The sequence below is a fragment of the Falco punctatus genome (genome assembly GCF_963210335.1).
Source record: "Falco punctatus genome assembly, chromosome: 3".
Taxonomy (NCBI): domain Eukaryota; kingdom Metazoa; phylum Chordata; class Aves; order Falconiformes; family Falconidae; genus Falco; species Falco punctatus.
This window is the reverse complement of record NC_137582.1, coordinates 5,003,471-5,019,502: the sequence shown is the minus strand read 5'-3', so window position 1 is coordinate 5,019,502 and position 16,032 is coordinate 5,003,471. Positions and strand designations below refer to the sequence as shown.

At 38.8% G+C, this 16,032-nt stretch overlaps 1 protein-coding gene across 11 annotated transcripts in view; it reads left to right on the top strand.

Moving 5' to 3' along the window:
- The window catches only part of TRAPPC9 (trafficking protein particle complex subunit 9), a gene marked incomplete at its 5' end in the record, with an annotated part of 509,504 nt that overhangs the window by 187,372 nt on the left and 306,100 nt on the right, over nt 1–16,032 (top strand). For 10 of the 11 annotated variants that reach the window (XM_080377735.1, XM_080377732.1, XM_080377736.1 and 7 more), the window contains one exon: nt 5,119–5,229. In XM_080377735.1, coding sequence (XP_080233861.1) covers nt 5,119–5,229 — 111 coding nt within the window. Of the gene's footprint in view, nt 1–5,118; nt 5,230–8,584; nt 15,481–16,032 lie in introns of those variants that run through there. The other variant, XM_080377734.1, reaches the window with a different exon arrangement.

The window sequence follows — 16,032 nt, the reverse complement described above, 5'->3', positions numbered from 1 at the left end:
ATTGCAACACAGCCTCTTCAGCAGTCAGGTTCGGGTGAGAAATTCTGATCATTATATATTTACAAATCATACCAGGGAAAGAGTAAACAGTATATATCTTCAGCTGTGCTGCAAGAGACATTTTTGTTACACAATAAGAAAGTTCGGTAGCATTTTCTGAAACACTTCTTGGTTTTATAGACCGGATTTTTAAATTAAATGTTCACATTTGCTACATTCAGTGTGAGAATCAGCTACCTACTGAAAGGCAGCTGTTTCTAGTCTTCTGTTTTGCAGTATTTCAGTGTTTGAATGCCATAGAGCTTTGAAGAGTGGAGAAAAACTCTTGTTTGGGTGCTTGAAGAGCAGTCAGTTTAGTACGGAGGAGGGCTAAGTTATGACCTATGTAAAATGAATGAATGTTTCTACATGGAGAAAATAATTAGTGTTAGATGTCTTTCTAGAATATAGTCTTCATTTATACGCACACCGTTGAGCTCAATATAGATTCTGCTGAGTGGGAACCCATGACATGTGGGAGGTTACACCCAATAGTTAATTTGTCTTGCTAACCTTAAACTCTGCTAATGGTATAATGTTGCAGTGGGTTCACAGAAGAGCAACAAAAAGTAGCTTACAGATTGAGAGAGTTGATTTTTGAGATCAAAATGTTAAATATGTACAGTTTGGCATACAAAGACGCGAGAACATAAATCTGCAAATATTTATAGATGTGATGGGAATATTTAGCATAATTGAAAAGGTTTACGACTGGAGAAGTCAGATAAGGACAGTTCTTGGAATAAGTGAAAAGACCTTTAAACAGTAAAGTGAATAATCTGATTTAATCATCTAAAGTTTTTCTTGCAAGCTTCATTTTTAGAGATTTTAATAAAAATCAAAATTGAATTAAAGAAACCGTATTGAAAACAGAATAGCATCAACGAAGATGCTCTAGAACATTCTTTTGCTACTCTGCTCTTTGTGTTTGTCAGTGGATTTGGGAGAAGAGGGTTATCATCTGGCACGCCATTGCCTGTTGTCATTCCCAATGCTTCTCGCTGCTTTCTGATGCCTTGTTTTGAGTAGGGATGCCGGTTAAAAGAAAATAGAAAAGAAACATACAAAAGCGAGGATTTGAAAACACGCCATGATTTCAGTTGATGGGAAAACTGAGCTGAGTCAGGATGTAGATAACTTGCCAGCCCCTCCTGAGTATTTCTTGTTTAAACTGACTTTAAAACTAAGCTGGAAAAAGAACGGCAATATGATTATTCACTGAAGTGAGCTGTCATTACAGCATGGCAGCTGCATCTGGTTTTTAATACTGTGTTAAATGTTACTGAAGATTATCCTCTGCTGTCATTTCAGAGAGGATTGGAATAGTAATCAGGATACCCCTGGAAGAAATGTCTAGATCACAGTGTAATTGTCTCTTGCCTTAAGGTCCCATGGCCCTCGTTTTGTGACTATTTTGGGAATCATAACTAACATTGCAAGATTTCAAAAATACAGCATGATTCATCATGCCACTAACTTTTGTTTGTGTTATATCCTGAATTCTGCAATAGAGGATAACAGAAACTAATTTATACAATAAATCTTCAAGACACTGTTGAATTCAATTTTCAATTAAAAATAATCCTTACTTTTTATTATTTGAAATGAGTACTGACTTAAATTTGCATGTTCCTCCGAGACCTTCAGATTATAAATCAATCAACTGAAAATGTTTCCTTGTAATTCTAGTTTTCACCTGTACAACCTTCCGATGTACAGACTGTTGTGTTACTTAAAAAAGAGAATCCTGAATGTGAAATTTATGGTATATTCTTCTAAAGGAAACATCATGGACAAATAAGAAAGATCATTGACATGGCAGATGTTGGCACATGTGTGATTTTCAGTATTATTTGACTTAGGCTCTGAAACTGTTTGGCCCAAGCTTATTTCTTTTCTGTTAGCGGTCGAAATGACAGCTGAAAACAAGAGTTTTAAAGAACTTTTGTTCTTTATCCTGGTGTCTTTTTACAGTCCTGTACAGGTTTAATTTCCCTACATTTAATTTTGACTTTTAACATAATGCGATAATTTCTGTATCATTCCATTCAGAAAAGACAGATGTTGCGTTTGTGGTGTCTGCTGTATTTTTCTGGCTAATCTTATATTTCCTAGGGAGATGAAATTTATATGATCACTTTAAGCTGTTTGCCCCTCTCCCTTAGGTCCATTTAAACTAATTTCAGACAGCTTGAGGGAAAAGTGAAATATATTCCTGCAGATTGGTAACTGGACAGAGAAGAGATATCCTAATTTAAGTCCCAGTGAGGAAAGGCAGAAGCAGGGCATCAGCAGTTACCTGCTTGGTTCCCTGTGCCAGCCAAAAACATTGCGCTGCCCACTGTGGTTGGTGGATGGGTGAGAACGTTTGGGGAAGGGGGGTTGTATGATGAGGAGACAGAACGTGGTTATATGGAAGTTGAGATTTCTGTGGTGTGATGGTGTATTTTTCTCCTGTATCTTCCAGGATAATCCATAGAGTAGATTATTTGGGTTTTGCAGAAATGGGAAGCTCTGTACTAATTCATGTTGTTTTCTTAAGTGCTTGTAATTCCATAAGTATATGGAATAAAATGAGATGACGGTTTAATTTTTTTGTGTGTTAGTGTGTGATGATACCATGCTATCTCAATAGATGTTCTGGAGGAAAAACCACCAAACCAAAACACGCAAACACAAACTGACTTATTTTAGATCTGTTTGACCCAAATTTTAAAAATGAGCTAATAACAACAAGAAGACCCAAAACCTCTAAAAAGCTGGGAAGCTACTGATGACTGAGGTTGTGGAAATGTTGAAGATGAAGTTCTTTGCCTTCTCTGGGATGAACTGTAACATCTACTTAACTAGTCCTAGAGAACTCAAAATCCACTCAAAGTGCATTTTTTTCCCTCAGTAACTCACCCCATACCTCCCTCCCCAGCCCACTAAGTATTTAGTGTAAACTGATGATGGTGGATTGTTTGGAATAGGAAGAATAAATTGTGTAAATGTGGGATAATGTTTCCCAGTTCCAGGAATCTGTTGGCTTATGACTGGTATTTCTCAGTCAAAAATTTCAGCAGACCATTATGGTATCTAATTTAATCATCTTTAGATCCATTTATGATTTTGAACAATTCAAGTTTTTTAAAAGCTTACATACTTTCTCCCCACCCCCCAAAATTAATTTACGTAGTATGGAGGCCAGGGTTAATGGTCTAAGATTTACTCAATTGCCATAAAATCCTTAAAACAATATGATGTTTTGATATTCTCTGGTAGGGAGCTTAGTTTAAGCAACAGATTGCTGACTGGATTTCTGTGTCGTAGTTCAGCAGAATCATATTGGAGTTCCTTTATCACACTTGTGATTTGCCTCTCAAATCTCATTTACTGACACTTTGAGATAGGTTCTTTAATTCCTATCCCACAAAGGATGGTGAAAATTGATACAAATACTTAATGTGGCTTTCTTGCTAATTATTTTCCTGGAAATTCCACTTTCACCCAGATCATAACTCAGCATCATCAGTTCTACACAGTCCTACTGATTATAGTATGTTAAAAAAAAATCATGCTAGTTTTGAGATCTTTAGCAAATTGCTTTTTAACAGCTTGAGGGTTTCTTTTTTCCTTTCTAACTTTATTATGGCATTACTTCTAATTTTCCAGAGCTAATGCTTTTTCTTGGTTTGTTTACTTGGATACAAGCTTCCAGTATTTGAAGCTTACTGTTTTAATTCAAATATTTTTGTAATCTTTAATTGTGTTTGGTTTTCATTGCTCTAATAGTCTCCTTGATACTGTCCTGTATTTACTCTGAACATCTAAGGCTGTCTTTTTCTAGTCTCATTTTTTATTTAACCAATACCTGTAACTTATTCCTCAAAGTTTTCAAAGTACTGTAATAAGTCTGTAACTTTGGGTTGGTTTATCTATTTATTTATTTATTGAAGATTTCCCTGGAGAATTAACTTTGAATGGACAAGTAAAGAATTATTTCCCCTACGTGTCTGTTTTGTGTAGTGTTTGACGAGGATGAACTAAATGTCATGAAGGTGAATAATTTTCACTGCATAGTGCAGGAGTTCATATATGTGAATTTTTAGTATTAGTGATGGTATTTAGTCCTGAAGAGTTTTTTATATTTATGGCATGAATTGTTTTATTTACAAAACCTTGGTTCTGCTGCCAAAAGATATTGCACAAGGCTTCAGTTTTATTTCAGAGAATTGTTTGGGTTTGCTGTGGGATAAATAAGAAATTCCTTCCATGTTGAACTTTGTAAACTAGTCTACACTGGAAGTCTCTCTTGCAGATGATAACTTCGTATCTGCTGGAGAGGCAGAAGTTTGCTGTGTCTTTACAGGTCTTGTCCCACTCTCCCAGTGATGAGACAGAAGCCAGGCTTTTTTTCCCCTTTCTTTTTTAGCCTTACAGGTAACTGGATAGGTACTGACTTGAATACTGCCCTTCCAGTTATTTCTTTCTTGTCAGCTGTTAACAAAGGGAGTTTCTAATAACAAGCATAACTCCTAATTGGTTCTAAATTCTTGAGTTTTGACATGTTTGCTTCAGGCACTCAGCTACCTTCATGCATTCTTCTCTCTATTCAGTATTCATTGGGGTTTTACCCAGGCAGAGTGAAAACCCTCAAAATATACATAAAAAAAGCCTCCACCCCCACTTCTGCTCTTTACTTTTGCTAAGAGACATGCTGCTGTCCCCAAGCAGTGCTTGCCTATCATTTACTGCCTGATTGCATGTGACATTGTTATCCCTCTTGTGACCTGAACCTTAACTTCCCGTGCTTGTCCTGTGAGTGTGCCTGTCTTGAGAGCTTGCAAGGTAGCAACACAGCTGCTCCTGTGTATGCTCTGAAAAATGGTATCTCTTGATTTTCAGAAGAGTTGTATTATGGACCAGAGAACCTGTTTCCAAAGTAGAAGAGTAGTTCTTAAAACTCTTGGCACTTCTTGAGTTTAATTGCCTTTGTAATGGCTGGCATTTGAGTTTAGTTGTAAATTATTATGCAATATGATAAATATACTGAATTATTGAAATTGTGCTATTTTCTCCTCCCTCCCATCTGAACAGCACCCGGCAATGCCATCTCCTTCTTGATGTCTTCAATTCTACAGAACATGAGTTGACCATCAGTGCTTGGAATAACGAAGATTTAATTCTTCATGCTGGGGAATGTCAACGGTAAGTACTTTCATTATTAAAAGGGCCCTGCTTTTAACCCTATTATTTATTTTTAAACAACTGATGATATTTGGGGCCTATTTTTCTTTTTAAACATTGTGTGCATGTCAGGAATGTAAGAGCTTTACTTCCTTCAAGGTGCGTCACTGAGTTTTAGCAATATGTCAACTTAATTTATTTTGGCTATGAATCTAGTAGTACTGAAAATAACAAAATACAAAATATTTGGTTCTGATGTGTACAGCTCACTTGTTTTTGTAGAATATTCTAATATTTTTATGTACTCTGAATGTAGTGCTGATGTTAAAACCTAATCTCACTACTTTGTTATCCTTTCCCAGTTTCAATCTTTTCTTTGTAGTGCCCCACTCATTTCATCAGTTTTGGTAGGAAGAAAACTGCAGGAAAGAAAAACAGAATTGAAAAAAAAAGCAATCACAATATTTTTATGGAAAAAAATTTTGGATTAAATAGGCTGTTACATGTATTGGTTCTTAGAACCCTACTATGGTGATAAAAAGGTCGTTTTGTAGCTAACTATAACCATTATTTAAAATAAATATCTACCTAGGATTCCTACTGCGGGGGGTACCCTAGGTGGCTTCATTTGTCTCCTTCAGATGATCATTACCGCTAGATAACACCACTTTCATCTTAAAAAGATGAAACTCTGGAAAACGAAATGTTTCTGTTTGGTCATGCTATCTGCACAGTCTCTTTGTGAGACTTGTGCTGCAGTTTTAAATCATGCAATTGATAAACTTATTTAAAGAGGAATACTTTCATGTCTTCAAATCTCAGTCTGAATATTAGCTCAAAGTAAGACCACATCAATTGCAGGGAATGCAGTTGTTAAGAAGAAGTATAGAATAGGTAACTATAGCAGTAAATTTGGAATACTTCTTGCCTTGGTGACTCCGAAAGCACAGCCACGAGAAAATACATTGGCTCAAACCAATTTTCCCAATTTTACTTTATCGAGGAAGGGACAAAAAAAAACATTCAGTGCTTGTTCCTTTTATTTAGAAAGAATTGGCTTTTTTCTTTTTTTTTCCCCTTTGGGTTTGTTGTTTTTTTTTTTTTAAGCAGTGTAAATACTCATGAAATGTTCATGTTCTTATCTGTATTATTTTGCTTTTCTGCCTCTTGCTATTTCCTGTCCTTTTTGTAGCTGGTAAACCCCTTGAAATTTGTCACTTCCAATTTTTGGGACGATATGTAACTGATAGAAATAATGCTACAAATAAGGTTATAAAATTTGCATACCTTGATTAAATTACTTTTATTTTCCTGTGGATTTAATAATTGAAGTTTAAATATCCTTAAATCATTATATTGTAATGGATAGAAATTCTTTCAATAAGTCTTTTGAAACAGTTGCTTATCAAGGCAGATTGTGTATTTGTTGCAAGTGTTTAAACCTTTTAAGGATAGTGATTTTTTTTTTCTTCCTGCAAAGTATGTTATTGTTTTACCCTTGGTTAGAAATTGCACTGAGTCTTCTATCGGTTCTAAACTCATTTGTTATTTATTTCTTGAATGATAAATGCTTTTAATTGTAACAAAGTGTATATAGCTCCTATGTTACTTTCGAGTTTTAATTTTTATTCTGATAGATCAGCTAGCGAAGCTTAGGTGGAACATACATTGGGCCTTAGAATTAGCTCCCTCCTCCTAGCAAAGGGCTTTTGTTAATCTTATTAAAAAAAAATATCAGGTATCTTCTCCTTTTTTGAGCACTGGTTATAGATCCTTCTTTTTTAACATAGTCATTCTCAGGAGTTTGCATTTGAACCAAGCGTTTTCACTCCAAATAATACAATGCTTTCAACAAGGCTTACTCTTAGATTCTCCTTTTATCTTTTTTATTTTTTTGACATAGATTTTTGTTACTATCTGATTAATATTTAAAGAGAATCTCTTTAGTCAAGTTTAGTTTCTTTTTCTCTGCCCTGTACCTTCTTGATTCTGGCCTCATTCGTACTGTTTTCCTCATTCCACTTTTATTTAAATTATAACTTTCTTTGCAAGCTTTGGTCACTCTCACTTCCTTTTGTAATTTACTCTCCCTCCATTCATCACCATAATTTTGAAATCTCCTGTCCCAACAGTGTAGATAGCAGGAAATTGTTTTCTTCATTCTTGCTCTTATTGCTGGAGACTATAAGTATTTTCATATTCTCTGCCTACAGACCTGTAAAAAAGGATAGTGCTGCATCCTGCTTACTCCTGCCTCTTTGCTTCCCACTTCTGATGTTCAGAAAGTAAAATAACTTGGAAGTTTCTTGATGTGTTGCTTCTCTTTTCTATATTACGGAGCCGTTGCTGTAGAATATAAGTTTTGCCCTCCCGTGCCTGGGGAGAGGGAATTTGCAGGCACTTCTGCCATTGCTTTTATATAAAATGAAGAACGGTGATAGAAGTCTCTGGATGCTATACTTGTTAAAGCACTCTCTGTAACACACTTCATTTGTAATGGAGATATACAATTGGCCATGGTGCTGGAACTGGGGATGGTGGAGGAGATGGATGCAGAAATGCCCCCAAAAGTCTGGGATCATCAACAGATCAGTACTGGCACTGCCAAACCTTGCTGGGTCCAGGCAGAGAGGTCCCTGGTATCCATCTTACAGTATCCATATTATTTGGTGCAGTCTTCTCCTGCTTAATTGCATTTATGTAAAATGGATCAGATGCATAGAATACTACACACCCTTTTTACTTTAAGGTCTGACGTGAAGTTTGCTTCAATTAACTTGGAGATAGGGAAATAATAGCTGTTACAGTAACACTGCATACAGTATGAAAAAATGGTATTATACTATTAAGGAAAAGTGACATCCTTCAGGCCATTAAAATACTATCTGGAAAATATATGCCTTTTTGTACAGTAAGATTGTTCTGCTGACTAGCGAAGATTATCATTTTAGCTTTCAGAAAACCTTCAGCATACAATTTACTGTAATTTTTAAGCCATTGATTGGGAATATATTTAGTATGTGCATGGTAACTGTTCTTGGTTATGCATATAAGCAATGTTTCTGAGAAGCAACACTGGTTTCCCTCTATCTTAGGACACATGCTTTGCTCCCTGTCATTTTATAGTAAGAAATGATAATTTGGGCTCAGTGATTATTTTGTTCACTCGTTTTTCTGTCTGTTATTGTAACGTGTTCTGCAGACACAGAAATGGAAACTCTCAGCCTTTTATTTTTTTTTTCCCTACTAACTAATATCCCATGATGTCTTCATACTTCCCTCTTTGGTTTCAATATGACTTGAAATGTTGCTTTGTGTCCCATTGTGGGACAATTAGTGGTATGTTCTACTTCAAGGTCTTTTTTTTCCTTGGAAGGTTGTGGTGGGGAGGTGAGAGAACTAAGATTCATTTGGAGGAGAGGAGAAAGAAAGGACATCTGCCCTCCCGCACCTGTCAGGTTGTCTGTTGAAGAAAAGAGAGGAGCAAGGGTTTTGGAGGGTCCTTTGTTGAACTCCTGAAAAGAAATTTAGGGTTTATTGCAAGGCTAGATTGAAAATCAAATTATTTTTTTGCTGCTTTACATCTGCAAGAGTTTGTGCTGTAATATAGACAGGGAAATAGATTGGACAAATTGTGTCCTGACAAAAAGTGGTCAGGTTACTCTGCTGAAGTTCTGGCTGCAGTCAGTGATGCTGAGATGCTGACAGTGTCTTCAGTTCATAAAAAAATGTTTGATATAGCACACTGTGGTGTCAGTATGTTTTGTTTAATATGTGTGGTTGAATATACTTCATGTGGTGATAGGGGAAAAAGTTCTCTGATATGTGCTATGGGAAAAATCAGCCTTCAGATATTTTTCTAGACTAGCAGAGCCTCCTGTCTGCAAAGCTGTTTTTCTTGAAGTAGGCAACTGCACACTGTTGAAGGGGCTTTGCTATGAATGTAGAAATGTTTTGAATGTAATCAGCAGTAAAACTGAACTTGTTTATCAGAGTGATGTGCCATTCAACAAGTTGTTCTGAAATGGAAGAATACAGCAGACAGCCCTTGGAGGGGAATTGTATTATGTATGTTAACAAAAAAAAGTGTTGCCACTAGCAGTGATTTTAATTTATTGAAAAACTTAGGTATGATAATTATTGTGTTTGTTACTTGATTATCAAACCATTAAAATTAAATTTCATGGCAACCTCATTTATGCGTAAATCACTTCATAATTTATGGTAATAGATGTTATCTCATTATGTGCCCCAGGATATCTGATTTTGTACAACATACCCAGCATTGCCTTTACATTTCTATTCCGTGCACAGTGTGTCTGGCATTCGGGAACAGCAAACATCATTGTCAGTGGCAGATTTATCATGGTGACGGTCTGAGTAGATCAATCCTCTCATCTATCCTTGTGGTACAACACAAGTGAGTTGTTAAAGTCTTCTAAGTATATATGACTCCACAGTCGGTGGCTGTAGATGTAACACTTTTAGATGTTAGAGCTTTCAGACTCTTTTGGCCTTGGTGTGAGGACTATAGGGACTTGGGACTGCCCAGGAATAGGACTGGAGTGAGGAGTTAAGAAATGAAGAGCAAACAGGACCTGGGTAAGAGCAGGCTGAGAAGAAGAAGGGTCAAACACTGTCAGTCATGGAGGAGCTGTGAAGAGTCTCTTCATCATTCAGGCATCTGCCCCACCAGAGGGGATATCTTCTCTACTAGATGCTGGAAGGAAATCTAAAATGTTTTGTGAACAGTGTTTACTTGAGAATATTAAGTAGCCCTGGTGCTCAGGGATAGGTGTATCACTGGTACAAGCCATCATAAACGAGGAAATACCTTTATTGGTAATTCAAATGGCAGAGGCTTTTGTGCAAAATTGTTCTGACAAGTACTGGTGACCCATGGGAGTGAGTGCTGATGTGAAAGAGCATGAAGGAATTTCCCCCCACCCACCCCCACCCCCCTTTTTTTTTTCTTTAATTGGGAGTTGCATAAGAAAATATAGGCTAAAGAAATACTACAGTAACAAAGTCAGCACTCAGAAGTTAACACCTCCCAAGCTTCTTGGTAGGTCAGCAGTTCCTGCCTGTTAGTAGGGTTATAGGGTTAAATGAGTTGGCTTATACATATCCACTATAGGAAGTTTTGTTGGTTGGTTGGTTGTTTTAAGTCAGCAGAAGTATAGTTATTTTTCTCAGTTTTGATAAGTGAACTTTTGTGTGTATTGATTTCTCCTGTTTTTAAATACTTGCTTTGTTAAATTCTAATGAGTCAAGAATAATTAAAGAAACAACTTATTTTTATTTTTATACCTCTCTTCACAGTGTGGCCTTTTTTTTTCATCCATGGAAAGTAAAGATTTTTTTAAAAAGTCCTTTGTGTGCATACTACTAATTAGGTCCGTTGACTGCTGCTTAATTATTTTATTCAATTGTGTTGATTTATTGATCTGTGAAGTCTGTGATATGGTTTATTACAGTTTCTGCAGTATTAGTTAACAATGCACATTCATATTGAAAACATTTTAAAATAAATCCTCTTCCAAAGGGCACGAGATTAAAAATTCTGTCCCCTTGTAAAGCATAAGTTCCTTTAATAAATTTATTGTCCATGTGTTAGTAAATCATGACTGTTATTTCTCATAGTTGTCAAGTCAGTGTTTAATTTGTGTGTTTGTTTATGACAGGGCATGTTGTCTGTATGACAGATTTAATGATTTCTTTCCTTATATTGCTGTTACAGTTTATGTTTTAAAGACAAAGATGCTGTGACTAAGACTTTGCATGCTGTCGTGAAAAGACAACAAAATTTCAAAGCAGTTTCCGTGGGTCTTCATGTTAAATCCATGGCAAACTGGAAGTTTCTGATACCTTCAAGTCCAATTCAGAAACAGCAAATGTTGTAATCACTAAAACCTGCAAATCACCTGCTGTGATCAGGAAGGGGGGGGGGGGGGGGGGAGAAAAGGAAAAAAAATAATTTAATTTTATCTTTTATTTGGCATATGTTAAATACACATCTAATTTCTTTAAGACTTGCCTTTTTTATTAGTAGCCAAATAAATCTTTAAATATACTTCAAATATACTATATAATTTTGAGTGAATAAGTAGTTATTTTCAACAAAGAAATTAGAAAGGTACTGTTTATTTCGGTAGGGAAGAGTGCTATATCTAGCACTGGTCAGTTGCTTAGTATGATCCAGTTCTAACGTTCATATTTATCTCAAAGCACTTTTCAAAAATTGAAGATGTTACAGGAAGAATCTGCAAAAATTATAGGTTGGAAAAATAATCCATAGAAGAATAATTAAAAAAAGAGCAATGGAAGTTACAATAAAGAGGATTTTCAGTTATGGACTGCTTTATAACTAGAGCACTCAAGGAACTCCTTTGCTGAAAGGGGCGTGCTTCCCATGATAAGTTAGTCCAGCTGCTTTTTCGAGGTTAAGGTCTTGCAACCTTGGGTCTTCTGTGATTCTGGTTCTCTGGTGAGGTGCAGAGGAATGATGGGTGAGCGCAGGCTGGGTGTGAGTCCTCAGTGTAACTGTACTGAAAAAAACTCAAATGTGATCTGAGAACCGGACAGGCAAATAGAAATAGGGAATAATAAGTGAGAATTATGACATTCAGTTCTTGTCACACATATGCAAGAAAGAGGAGATCAAACAGTAGAAGCTGCAGATAACTGATGAAAATAGTGTAGACATTGACCTTGGTTTGATAAACACAGTAAAATTAAAAGGGATTGTTAATGTATCCTATGAAGTCGAGGGCAGAGAAGGGCTGGCTTTTAAAGGTTAAGGGAGGTGAGGACACCAAGAAAAAATGAGCTTTAAGCTGTCTATGTATATGGCTAATAATAAAGAGATTTCCAAGCCTCAGACATCATCAGGTTGTTTAGCAGTCTCCATCCCAGAGAAATGGAGGCAAAAGAACCTGGCTGCTTCTAAGGTGTCCTCCCTGGAATTGCTAAGGATCTGCCTGCAATCGCTGCACTTCCCAACAGGAAGACTTCTTCAGTGTTCTGTCCCTGTAATTGATGATGGAAAACCAAATGCCTTTGTAAGTTTCACAGCAACAAATAATGTGAATTGACGCCTGTTCCTCCCTCTGTTCCCTCCCCAGTGCAATATCATCCTTTTGTTCGGAATATATAGTTACGGTGTGTTTCTATAGGCAATGTACAAGGGGATCTCTTTCCTATGATTTGCATTTGAATTTAGTGTTTCTGTTTCTGTCAAAACTACAGGTACTTGGAACAGTGATAAACCTCCCTTCTCTAATTCTCACATGGAGACTTTCCTTTTGGGTAGGCTATCTCAGATGTCTCTGTATTAGATATTTCTGCTTTCCTCTGTCCTCCCCCAGCTCAGTCGGAGGATGCTACACTGGGTAGGCAACTGTTTTGGTATTATATGACTTGTCATTTTTTTTCTCTTCCCACTTCTTCAAAATTAGGTCTAAGCAAATTGACTGTTTTCCTAAATCAGAGGTGACTAGCTTGCTGGATTTAGCCTGCACGGTAATTTTTCTGACCTCTTTGAACATTGACTTAACCTCAGGAGACCCAGTTTGCATTGTTTATAACATTTTGTGTATGCAGCCAGGGAAATGGGAAGTTTGTTGAGTGCAGGCCAAGTTTGTCTCTGACAGAATTTATTAAATTTAATAGGGTACAGGATAAACATGGCTGGATAGGTTGGCCCTTATGCAAAACATCACACAGATATAGTACGAGTTTGCTATCCTAGTATTAGGTGATCTATAAATTACTCAAAATCCAAAATAGAAATTTTCATTTTCCCTTTAAATCGTAAGTAGATTACACTTTGTGGGGAGTGCAGGGTTCAAAAGCTGTCTCTTGAAAAAAAAGTCAGAATAATTGATTTCAGAATTCAGATGTAGCAATTACAAAAAAAAAAAAAAGAAAAGAAAAAAGAAATATTTTTGTTTTTTTTTAAGAAGAAACCAGACTTTTTCCTTCCTTCATTTCTTAATACTGTGATGAGTTGACCCTGCCTGGGCACCAGGTGCCCAACAAAGACGCTCTGTCACTGCCCTCCTCAACCACACAGGGGAGAGAAAATGTAAAGGAAAGGCTCATGGATCCAGCCAAGGGCAGGGAGAGATCACTCACCAGTTACCATCACGGCCAAACCAGGCTTGACTTGGGGAAGGAAGTTTAATTTACTGCCAATCAAATCTGAGTAGGATAATGAAAACAACCCCCAAAATTTGAAAACACCTTCCCACTGCTTCTTCCTGACCTCAGCTTCACTCCCTAATTCTATACCTGCTCCCACCAGTGGCATAGGGGGTCGAGCAATGGGGGTTGTGGTCTGTTCTTCACCCCCTGCCCTGCCCTGCCCAGCCCGGGGTCCCTCCCGCGGGAGACAGCCCTCCCTGCCCTGCCCCAGCGGGAGCCCTTCCCCCCGCCGCAGCCCTTCCCCCCCCGCCGCAGCGTGTCCCCCCCGCGGGCGCAGCCCCCCCGGCCCGGCCGGCCCCAGCCCCCCCGCCCCCGGGGGCACAGGCCCTGCCCCAGCCCGGCCCCGGCCCGGGCTCCTCCCCGCGGGGCCACGGGCCCTGCCCGGAGCTGCCCCGGCGCCGCTGCCCGCGGGTCACAGCCCCCTGCGGGCACCCCCTGCCCCGGGGGGGGCCCTGCCCGGGCTGCGGGGGGGGAGCCGCTCCCCCGGGGGCTCCGCGGGCCGGGGGCGCCGTGGGCTGGGGGGGAATCTCTGCTCCGGGCCGGGAGCGGCTCCGGCCCCTCCGGCGCTGCCCGGGGGCTGCAGGGCCGCGGCTCCCGCACATCCCGCTCCTCTCCCGCTGCACGTTGTTGTGCGGGTTGTTCCCGCTTCTTCAATACGGTCTCTCAGAGGCGCTGCCGCCGGCGCTGAGGGGCTCGGCCTGGGCCGGCCGCGGGGCCATCCTGCAGCCGGCTGCGTCGGCTCCATCCGACACGGGGGAAGCTTCTAGCAACGCCTACTCACAGAAGCCACCCCTGTAGTTCCCCTGCTACCAAAACCCTACCCTGCCCTGCAAACCCCATACAAATACTTAGAAAAACGATATATTTATTGAAATTTTTGGGTGCTAAGCACGTTTGTGGAAGCATTCCAGAAATTAAAGGTTTATTAAAAAATTGGCTGAAGTGCAGATATTTTTAAATGGGATTTCGTATTTGTGTAAGATAAGAAAGTTAAGAATGTAAGGAAATCCATAAATGATTCTTTTGTTTGATAACAATGAAGCAACAAGTTAAACAGAAAAAAATACTGCTTCCTGAAGGAAATCGTAGTTGAAATGATTAGTGTTTGCCCTTAATTCACACATATTGAAGTCAACAGATTCATGCTGTCATTTTAGAAAATCATATTTCAACATCGATGATGATGGCAAAAAATGGAGAATGAATGTAAACATTATCGGTCTTTCACTGGGCATTAGCCTCCTGATCAGAATTAAATAAAAAAATACCAATATTCACAGGTACGAATGATTCCATGGAAATTAAGTGCTTGTCTATTCTTTCTTTGGTGGAATTTTTGAAGGAGAAAGGTAAGTTGTATTAATCAACGTGTTTTTTCTACCAAAGTTTGTCAGTATTTCTGAGATGGAAACAATCAAAATTTCTGTTTTGTCCTGAATCTACTCAGTGGTCAGGACACCTGAGATAGGCTGTTGCAGTCTTTTTTTTTCGTAAAGTCCAACTTGGAAACCTGGGAATGTGATAGAGAACCATGAGGTAAAAAGTGGTGCCATACGGATGAGCACAGAGGAGTAAGAAGGTGCCTATCTGTAGCTCTACTAATACAGCTGGCATGGCCCAAAGTACTGTAACACTTGCCTTGCAGTGTAAATTCACGGTAGGCTGCAAACATTGTTATTGCAGAAGTTACTTCATAATTCTTTTGTGTTGGTTGAATGTGGCACTGCCTAAGGCATGATAGGCGAAAGGGAGCAGTGCTATGCTGTGTGCCTGGCTGGGAGCAGGGCTGCAAAAAATAAGTATCACTTGCATGCGGCTCTGCAGCTAACATGGGGCTTTGGCCAGCTTCCAGGTTAGCAGTGCTTTGAGTGAGCGGTTTGAACTGGGTGCCTCCAGAGGTCCCTTCCAACCTACAGTATTCTTTGATTTGGCAATCTGCCTACTCATGGATAAACTTGCTTGTTCTTCACAAAGCCAACAGTCTTATGGGCATGTGCCCATATGAATTGGTTCGTCTGCCACTTTTCTTTGTGTTTGCAGTCTTTCTGCCTTTGCAACATTTGTCCAATTCTGTTGTCTCTCCCCCCCCCCCCCCCCCGAGGATGAGTTCCTTTCCTTAGCTTTCCTTTATTTTTCTAACTTTAACAGGTGGCATATTGCCAGTCGTCAGTTTATGTTGAGGCTCTTGGTCCCCAAACTCATATATATTGCTTTAAGTAGTGTGTTATTGGGAGTAGCGTGTATTCGTACAATCCTCCTTCATAGGTCCAATGAAATGCATCACTTTTCCTGCTCACTCACACCTAAACCCTGGTGCTTTGTATGTTCATCTAACAGATGAAAATTGCCGCGGAATTTATTTTCTTGATAAATTCGTATGGTTATTTGGAGACTTGCAAAATAAGGAGTGAAGGTTATCTGGATATGTTGAGCCTTTAGAGGTTGTAGGTTCTAATGCTAAAGATAACTAAATAGTTTTAGTCCATTTCTGAATTAACCATTGTCTCTATTTTTGGGGAAAAAGCTACCTAACACATTTCAGGACATATTTGTTCATTCTGCCAGTAAAAAAGTGAGCATTTGGGTGTAGGTAGTACAGCTCCAGGTCACACATGGTTT